The sequence below is a fragment of the Tribolium castaneum genome, chromosome 5, assembly GCF_031307605.1.
Source record: "Tribolium castaneum strain GA2 chromosome 5, icTriCast1.1, whole genome shotgun sequence".
Taxonomy (NCBI): domain Eukaryota; kingdom Metazoa; phylum Arthropoda; class Insecta; order Coleoptera; family Tenebrionidae; genus Tribolium; species Tribolium castaneum.
In genome coordinates this window covers 3,019,348-3,029,123 of record NC_087398.1, presented here as the reverse complement: position 1 = coordinate 3,029,123, position 9,776 = coordinate 3,019,348, and the positions used below count along the sequence as shown (strand labels likewise).

General features: G+C 33.1%; 1 protein-coding gene across 1 annotated transcript; it reads left to right on the top strand.

Moving 5' to 3' along the window:
• Positions 1-414: 414 nt before the first annotated feature.
• On the top strand, positions 415-1,514 carry LOC100142095 (uncharacterized). Its single transcript, XM_008196081.3, has 4 exons — positions 415-541; positions 619-667; positions 880-1,317; positions 1,369-1,514. Exons 1-4 carry the CDS (start codon positions 536-538, stop codon positions 1,386-1,388), a joined length of 513 nt encoding a protein of 170 aa, XP_008194303.1. The 5' UTR covers positions 415-535; the 3' UTR covers positions 1,389-1,514.
• The last annotated feature ends 8,262 nt before the right edge of the window (positions 1,515-9,776 follow it).

Genomic DNA, 9,776 nt, shown 5'->3' with positions numbered 1-9,776 from the left:
GCCTTTTCAATCTAACGTGATACAGATACAGAAAATTGGGAAGAGAATTTAATTTATTTATTAGTTGTCACAACTTTTATCTCTTTTAATGGACTGCCACCGGTTGCATCACACAAACACTTCTTCCGAATACGCAAAATGAGGATTCTTCTTTACATTAGTACAGAGTCACAAGATGATTACTTATAAATTACACACCGCACGTATTTGATTTCGTGTATGACATCATGTGTAATATCCTCAAGAGTGATGTTCTTCGTCAGTGTTTGGAAGTCTACTGAATTACTGTTATCTAAAAGCAGTTAAATTACGAAGCAGGAAACCGTTTTTGAGTTACATGGTCAAGAAGCGGAGGTGAGATTTTTGAAATGAATGAATATAGTGCAATTACGATTTGGTATTGTGTGCTGGAGTAAGAGGGGCTGAACCACCGAGATGAGTTGAGGGATTAGAAAGGGGGGTCCAAGGCTCCAACTATTACTATATAAACTCGCACGTTGAGGGTCCAAAGTCAGTCACCTTTTTTGGATATAACATGAAGGTAACTAACTCAATTCTTAAAACTGCAGTCCCAAAAAATTTGATTTAATTTTTAATAATCTTCTAATTTTATTCCAGGTGTTTGTCTGTCTTTTGGCTGTGGCTGCAGCCACCAATTATGCCCAAGGTACGTAACACAAAAAATTCTCCCTCACGATGATAAATTTTCGAAAATTGGAACAAATGATGTAACCGCAAATAATTTAATTAAGAATGATGACCGTCTGATTGAAGTGAAACGCCCAAGAAAACCCAAAAAAGCAAAAAACACTTTATTGAGAGAGAAAGTCGCCATTCACTCATCAAAATCGTGCCCTTTGACATTCCCCTTATTTACAGCCGGCTACATTAGCAGCGGCGGCTTCGGCGGCGGCGGCGGCGGCTACGGCGGCGGCTCCTCCGGCTGGATCAGCAGCGGAGGCGGCGGCGGCGGCTGGAAGTCCAGCGGCGGCTGGATAGGCAGCAGTGGCGGCGGCTACGGCGGCGGCTCCTCCGGCTGGATCAGCAGCGGCGGAGGCGGCGGCTGGAAATCCGGCGGCGGCGGTGGCTACGGAGGAGGCGGCGGCTTCGGAGGTGGAAGCACCGTCAAGATCATTAAAATCATCGTTCCCAGCAGCGGCGGTGGATTTGGAGGCGGCCACGGAGGCGGATTCGGAGGTGGTGGCGGATATGGAGGCGGCAGCGGCTGGAAATCCGGCGGCGGTGGATTTGGGGGTGGTGGCGGATATGGAGGCGGCAGTGGATGGAAATCCAGCGGTGGATGGAGCAGTGGAGGAGGTGAGCCAGATTTCGAACTAGTGTAATGTGATGTTGACTGTTTTATTGCAGGAGGTGGTGGATGGTGGTAATTGCATCACACCGTCACTTTGAGAGAAGGACCGAGTCTAGTGATAGTTCCCACCACAGTTGTATCCAAATTCACAGTGTACATAATTTTTGTATTTTTAAGTAAATAAATTTTTTACAAAAATTTACGTACGGTTTTTATTTATTCGTTTTAAACACAACAAAAGGGAAAGTGGCAAAAATTTTTGGCATTATTGCTAATTTTAAAAGTATTTTAATACGAATGCTACTTTTATTCTTATAAAACTCATCATATTAAAAAAAAATCTAATATCTGAAATATTTACAAATTAAATCAATATCGAAATTTACACTTTTTCGTCTAAATTACAGCGATAATTTATTTATTATTTATGTAATAAGTATGTACATAATCTTTCTTTATGAGACGAGATGTTATACACGAATTACATCATACACGTTTTAATTTCAGACAGCTATACTGAAACTTTTAGTAGTAAAACTTAATTTTATTTTAGATAAAAAAATTGGAATTTTGCTTTCGGGGGGTTTGCTCCCGCCCTTTAAAAAAGCAATAGCATTACACTTCATTACTTTAGAATGTTTAGATTAAAAAATTTTAAATTGTATTTAAAAATATAATAATACAAATTATCGACTAAAACTTCTATCAATACATAAAACTGTAGAAATTTTAGTTTTAACTTCAAAGTATGACTCAAAAAAAAAGAAATAATAATTATTTATTTGAATAATTCATATAAAATTTGTTGTTATATCAAACGACCTTATATTAATACTAATACTTTTTTATTAGTTTAAAAAAAACCATAATAATAATATTAATATAATAAAAATTACAACGTATTTTACTCAGTTGCTTGTATTGATGAAAAGTGAAAGTATATGTTAATATACAACAGAAGTATATAGTAAGTTGCATAATAACTGTATTAACTGACTTAGTTCTTGTTTCTTAACAGTTTATTTTTGAGGAAAATTGATTATGTTCAGTCTCGTAGTGTAAACAGTAAACATTTTCTCGTAGTGTAGCCTTAATAATGTAATTTGTTATTTGTAGTCACGTAAACCTTTATAAATATCGTGAAAAGCTGTTACAGTATAGAAAATAAGCCGCTGAATTCACTGGAACAAACCGTTTTGCTCTAGGACTTTTAGTTTTTGTATTACCAATTATATTACTCAGAAAAAAAATTTAAATTTTAATTCTTGTGAAAAATTGATATAATATGTAAAATAAGCCGTAGAATTCAATCGAACAAACCGCAATGCTCTACGACTCTTAGCTTTTTTTTTATGAATTTTTTTAGTGAAAAATTTTGATCGCGTCTGTAGCCAGAACCGTGGCCCGGAGCAGCTATGGGTTTAGACAAAAAAATAGATAAAATTAAGCGCTTACAGTTTCCGAGAAAAACGCAAAAAAGGTTTCCATTTTCACTTTTTTTCAATTTTCAACCGCCAATTACAGCGAAACTAAAAGAGCTAGGAGAAAACTCTTTTTTCCATCGTAATGAGCACATCAAAAGCTATAAGGTAGGATAAGTTTTATTCGATTCTGAGACACCTTTAAAATTGACCATTTTGTAGGGGAGAGGTGTCAACTTTTTTAAATTTTTTTTTCTTTTCCCAATTACGACTAAACTATTCGAAAAAGTGGAATTGTTTTGATCCTAACACATGCAAAATGATCAGGGGAATCGATTGGCATCGAAAAAATTGCCAAATTCCCAACAGTTTTTTAGTTATGAATTTTTTAAAATTTTACCAATTTTTGCATTTATCTCCAATTTGCTCGAAAACTATTAGTCGGAGAACAATATTTTTTTTTGAAAAAGATAGATAATTTAAAGAGCTTTCCAACGATAATACACTTCATGGGGTTATCTCTGATAGTTCCGGAGCTATTGCTTGACAAAAGTTCCGGGTACCCAAAATCGACAAACATTGCGACGAAAATTTAAAAAATCAAACATCAAAAAATCGAACATATGGACTTTTTTTGGACTTTTAACAACTCTAGAGAGTTGTAAAGGCATATATAAATACGAAAAAGTATGATAGAACGAATTAAAAAAAAATAATTTTTTCACTTTCTTGAAGGTAAGTGTTATTACTCAGGAAATTTTAGCAAAAAAAAATCAAATTTTTAAATCTCATGAAAAGTTCGTATACTAGAGAAAATGAGCCGCTGAATTCAATGGAACAAACCGCATTGCTTTACGACTTTTAGTTTTTGAGTTATGAATTTTTTTGTTGGACAAAATTTTCCACTATGACAAATGCCTACCCTAAATTTAGGCAAAAAGTTTCAAATTTTTAATTCTTGTGAAAAATTGATATAATACGTAAAATGAGCCGTAGAATTCAATCGAACAAACCGCAATGCTCTACGACTTTTAGTTTTTGAGTTATGAATTTTTTTGTTGGAAAAAATTTTCCACTATGACAAATGGCTACCCTAAATTTAGGCAAAAAATTTTAAATTTTTTATTCTTGTGAAAAATCGATATAATATGTAAAATGAGCCGTAGAATTCAATCGAACAAACCGCAATGCTCTACGACTTTTAGTTTTTTTTTTATGAATTTTTTTAGTGAAAAATTTTGATCGCCTCTGTAGCCGGAATCGTTACCCGGAGCGGCTCCGGGTTTAATCGAAAAAATAGAGAAAATTAAGCGCTATCAGATGATTTTTTGTTTGTTGCTCTAAGTCTTACAGTTTCCGAGAAAAACGCAAAAAAAGGTTTCCATTTTCACTTTTTTTCAATTTTCGATCGCCAATTACGGCGAAACTATTAAAGATATCGAGAAACGGAAAAATGGAAGATAACCGGAATAAAAAACTCTACAAAATGGCATAGGACTCAAGGCGATATCTCGCAAAAAATTTTTCAATTTTCAAACGCCGATTACGGCCAAACTAAAAGAGCTAGGAGAAAATGCTTTTTTAGATCGGAAAGAGCACATCAAAATCTATAAGATAGAATCGGTTTTAGTTGATTTAGAGACACTTTAAAAATTGACCGATTTTAAGGGGGGGGTGTTAACTTTTTTTTAATATTTTTTATTTTCTCATTTCTGGCTAAACTATTCGAAAAAGTGGAACTATTTTGATTGATTCCTATGCAAAATGATCCGGGGAATCGATTGGCATCGAGAAAATTGCCAAATTCCCAATAGTTTTATAGTTATGAATTTTTTAAAATTTTCCCAATTTTTGCATTTGTCTCCAATTTGCTCGAAAACTATTAGTCGGAGAACAATAATTTTTTTTGAAAAAGATAGATAATTTAAAGATCTTTTTAACGATAATACACTTCATAGGGTTATCTCTGATAGTTCCGGAGCTATTGCTTGACAAAAGTTCAGGGTACCCAAAATCGACAAAAATTGCGACGAAAATTGAAAAATCAAACTTCTAAAAATCGAACATATGGACTTTTTGTAGACTAAAAACAACTTTTGTGGGTTGTTAAGACATGTAGAAGTCCATAAAAATTTACTGGAGTGAGTTTAAAAAAAATTTTTTTTTTCACCTCTTTGAAGGTAAGTAAATATTACTCAGGAAATTTTAGCAAAAAAATTGAAAATTTTAAATCTCGTGAAAAGATGGTATAATACAGAAAATGAGCCGCTGAATTCAATGGAACAAACCGCATTGCTCCTACGACTTTTAGTTTTCGAGTTATGAATTTTTTTAATGAATAAAATTTTTCACTATGACCCTAAATTTAGGCAAAAATTTTTAAATTTTTAATTCTTGTGAAAAATTGATATATTATGTAAAATGAGCCGTAGAATTCAACCGAACAAACCGCATTGCTCTACGACTTTTAGTTTTTTTTTTATGAATTTTTTTAGTGCAAAACTTTGATCGCCTCTGTAGCCGGAACCGTTGCCCGGAGCGGCTCCGGGTTTAATCGAAAAAATAGATAAAATTAAGCGCTATCAGATGTTTTTTTGTTCGTTGCTCTAAGTCTTACAGTTTCCGAGAAAAACGCAAAAAAAGGTTTCCATTTTCACTTTTTTTCAATTTTCAACCGCCAATTACGGCGAAACTATTAGAGGTATCGAGAAACGGAAAAATGGAAGACAACCGGAATAAAAAACTCTACAAAATGGCATAGGACTCAAGGCGATATCTAGCAAAAAATTTTTCAATTTTCAAACGCCGATTACGGCCAAACTAAAAGAGCTAGGAGAAAATGCTTTTTTAGATCGGAAAGAGCACATCAAAATCTATAAGATAGAATCGGTTTTAGTTGATTTAGAGACACTTTAAAAATTGACCGATTTTAAGGGGGGGGGTGTTAACTTTTTTTTAATATTTTTTATTTTCTCATTTCTGGCTAAACTATTCGAAAAAGTGGAACTATTTTGATCGATTCCTATGCAAAATGATCCGGGGAATCGATTGGCATCGAGAAAATTGCCAAATTCCCAATAGTTTTTTAGTTATGAATTTTTTAAAATTTTCCCAATTTTTGCATTTGTCTCCAATTTGCTCGAAAACTGTTAATCGGAGAACAATAATTTTTTTTGAAAAAGATAGATAATTTAAAGAGCTTTCCAACGATAATACACTTCATAGGGTTATCTCTGATAGTTCCGGAGCTATTGCTTGACAAAAGTTCCGGGTACCCAAAATCGACAAAAATTGCGACGAAAATTGAAAAATCAAACTTCTAAAAATCGAACATATGGACTTTTTGTGGACTAAAAACAACTTTTGTGGGTTGTTAAGACATGTAGAATTCCATAAAAATTTACTGGAGTGAGTTTAAAAAAAATTTTTTTTTTCACCTCTTTGAAGGTAAGTAAATATTACTCAGGAAATTTTAGCAAAAAAATTGAAAATTTTAAATCTCGTGAAAAGATGGTATAATACAGAAAATGAGCCGCTGAATTCAATGGAACAAACCGCATTGCTCTACGACTTTTAGTTTTCGAGTTATGAATTTTTTTAATGAATAAAATTTTTCACTATGACTCTAAATTTAGGCAAAAATTTTTAAATTTTTAATTCTTGTGAAAAATTGATATATTATGTAAAATGAGCCGTAGAATTCAACCGAACAAACCGCATTGCTCTACGACTTTTAGTTTTTTTTTTATGAATTTTTTTAGTGCAAAACTTTGATCGCCTCTGTAGCCGGAACCGTTGCCCGGAGCGGCTCCGGGTTTGGTCGAAAAAATAGATAAAATTAAGCGCTATCAGATATTTTTTTGTTCGTTGCTCTAAGTCTTACAGTTTCCGAGAAAAACGCAAAAAAAGTTTCCATTTTCACTTTTTTTCAATTTTCAACCGCCAATTACGGCGAAACTATTAGAGGTATCGAGAAACGGAAAAATGGAAGACAACCGGAATAAAAAACTCTACAAAATGGCATAGGACTCAAGGCGATATCTCGCAAAAAATTTTTCAATTTTCAAACGCCGATTACGGCCAAACTAAAAGAGTTAGGAGAAAATGCTTTTTTAGATCGGAAAGAGCACATCAAAATCTATAAGATAGAATTGGTTTTAGTTGATTTAGAGACACTTTAAAAATTGACCGATTTTAAGGGGGGGGGTGTTAACTTTTTTTTAATATTTTTTATTTTCTCATTTCTGGCTAAACTATTCGAAAAAGTGGAACTATTTTGATCGATCCCTATGCAAAATAATCCGGGGAATCGATTGGCATCGAGAAAATTGCTAAATTCCCAATAGTTTTTTAGTTATGAATTTTTTAAAATTTTCCCAATTTTTGCATTTGTCTTCAATTTGCTCGAAAACTATTAGTCGGAGAACAATAATTTTTTTTGAAAAAGATAGATAATTTAAAGAGCTTTCCAACGGTAATACACTTCATAGGGTTATCTCTGATAGTTCCGGAGCTATTGCTTGACAAAAGTTCCGGGTACCCAAAATCGACAAAAATTGCGACGAAATTTGAAAAATCAAACTTCTAAAAATCGAACATATGGACTTTTTGTGGACTAAAAACAACTTTTGTGGGTTGTTAAGACATGTAGAAGTCCATAAAAATTTACTGGAGTGAGTTTAAAAAAAATTTTTTTTTTCACCTCTTTGAAGGTAAGTAAATATTACTCAGGAAATTTTAGCAAAAAAATTGAAAATTTTAAATCTCGTGAAAATGTGGTATAATACAGAAAATGAGCCGCTGAATTCAATGGAACAAACCACATTGCTCTACGACTTTTAGTTTTCGAGTTATGAATTTTTTTAATGAATAAAATTTTTCACTATGACCCTAAATTTAGGCAAAAATTTTTAAATTTTTAATTCTTGTGAAAAATTGATATATTATGTAAAATGAGCCGTAGAATTCAACCGAACAAACCGCATTGCTCTACGACTTTTAGTTTTTTTTTTATGAATTTTTTTAGTGAAAAACTTTGATCGCCTCTGTAGCCGGAACCGTTGCCCGGAGCGGCTCCGGGTTTGGTCGAAAAAATAGATAAAATTAAGCGCTATCAGATGTTTTTTTGTTCGTTGCTCTAAGTCTTACAGTTTCCGAGAAAAACGCATAAAAAGGTTTCCATTTTCACTTTTTTTCAATTTTCAACCGCCAATTACGGCGAAACTATTAGAGTTATCGAGAAACGGAAAAATGGAGGACAACCGGAATAAAAAACTCTACAAAAGGGCATAGGACTCAAGGCGATATCTCGCAAAAAATTTTTCAATTTTCAAACGCCGATTACGGCCAAACTAAAAGAGTTAGGAGAAAATGCTTTTTTAGATCGGAAAGAGCACATCAAAATCTATAAGATAGAATCGGTTTTAGTTGATTTAGAGACACTTTAAAAATTGACCGATTTTAAGGGGGGGGTGTTAACTTTTTTTTAATATTTTTTATTTTCTCATTTCTGGCTAAACTATTCGAAAAAGTGGAACTATTTTGATCGATTCCTATGCAAAATGATCCGGGGAATCGATTGGCATCGAGAAAATTGCCAAATTCCCAATAGTTTTTTAGTTATGAATTTTTTAAAATTTTCCCAATTTTTGCATTTGTCTCCAATTTGCTCGAAAACTATTAGTCGGAGAACAATAATTTTTTTTGAAAAAGATAGATAATTTAAAGAGCTTTCCAACGATGATACACTTCATGGGGTTATCTCTGATAGTTACGGAGCTATTGCTTGACAAAAGTTCCGGGTACCCAAAATCGACAAAAATTGCGACGAAAATTGAAAAATCAAACCTCTAAAAATCGAACATATGGACTTTTTGTGGACTAAAAACAACTTTTGTGGGTTGTTAAGACATGTAGAAGTCCATAAAAATTTACTGGAGTGAGTTTAAAAAAAAATTTTTTTTTTCACCTCTTTGAAGGTAAGTAAATATTACTCAGAAAATTTTAGCAAAAAAATTGAAAATTTTAAATCTCGTGAAAGGATGGTATAATACAGAAAATGAGCCGCTGAATTCAATGGAACAAACCGCATTGCTCTACGACTTTTAGTTTTCGAGTTATGAATTTTTTTAATGAATAAAATTTTTCACTATGACCCTAAATTTAGGCAAAAATTTTTAAATTTTTAATTCTTGTGAAAAATTGATATATTATGTAAAATGAGCCGTAGAATTCAACCGAACAAACCGCATTGCTCTACGACTTTTAGTTTTTTTTTTATGAATTTTTTTAGTGCAAAACTTTGATCGCCTCTGTAGCCGGAACCGTTGCCCGGAGCGGCTCCGGGTTTGGTCGAAAAAATAGATAAAATTAAGCGCTATCAGATGTTTTTTTGTTCGTTGCTCTAAGTCTTACAGTTTCCGAGAAAAACGCAAAAAAAGGTTTCCATTTTCACTTTTTTTCAATTTTCAACCGCCAATTACGGCGAAACTATTAGAGGTATCGAGAAACGGAAAAATGGAAGACAACCGGAATAAAAAACTCTACAAAATGGCATAGGACTCAAGGCAATATCTCGCAAAAAATTTTTCAATTTTCAAACGCCGATTACGGCCAAACTAAAAGAGTTAGGAGAAAATGCTTTTTTAGATCGGAAAGAGCACATCAAAATCTATAAGATAGAATCGGTTTTAGTTGATTTAGAGACACTTTAAAAATTGACCGATTTTAAGGGGGGGGTGTTAACTTTTTTTTAATATTTTTTATTTTCTCATTTCTGGCTAAACTATTCGAAAAAGTGGAACTATTTTGATCGATTCCTATGCAAAATGATCCGGGGAATCGATTGGCATCGAGAAAATTGCCAAATTCCCAATAGTTTTTTAGTTATGAATTTTTTAAAATTTTCCCAATTTTTGCATTTGTCTCCAATTTGCTCGAAAACTATTAGTCGGAGAACAATAATTTTTTTTGAAAAAGATAGATAATTTAAAGAGCTTTCCAACGGTAATACACTTCATAGGGTTATCTCTGATAGTTCCGGA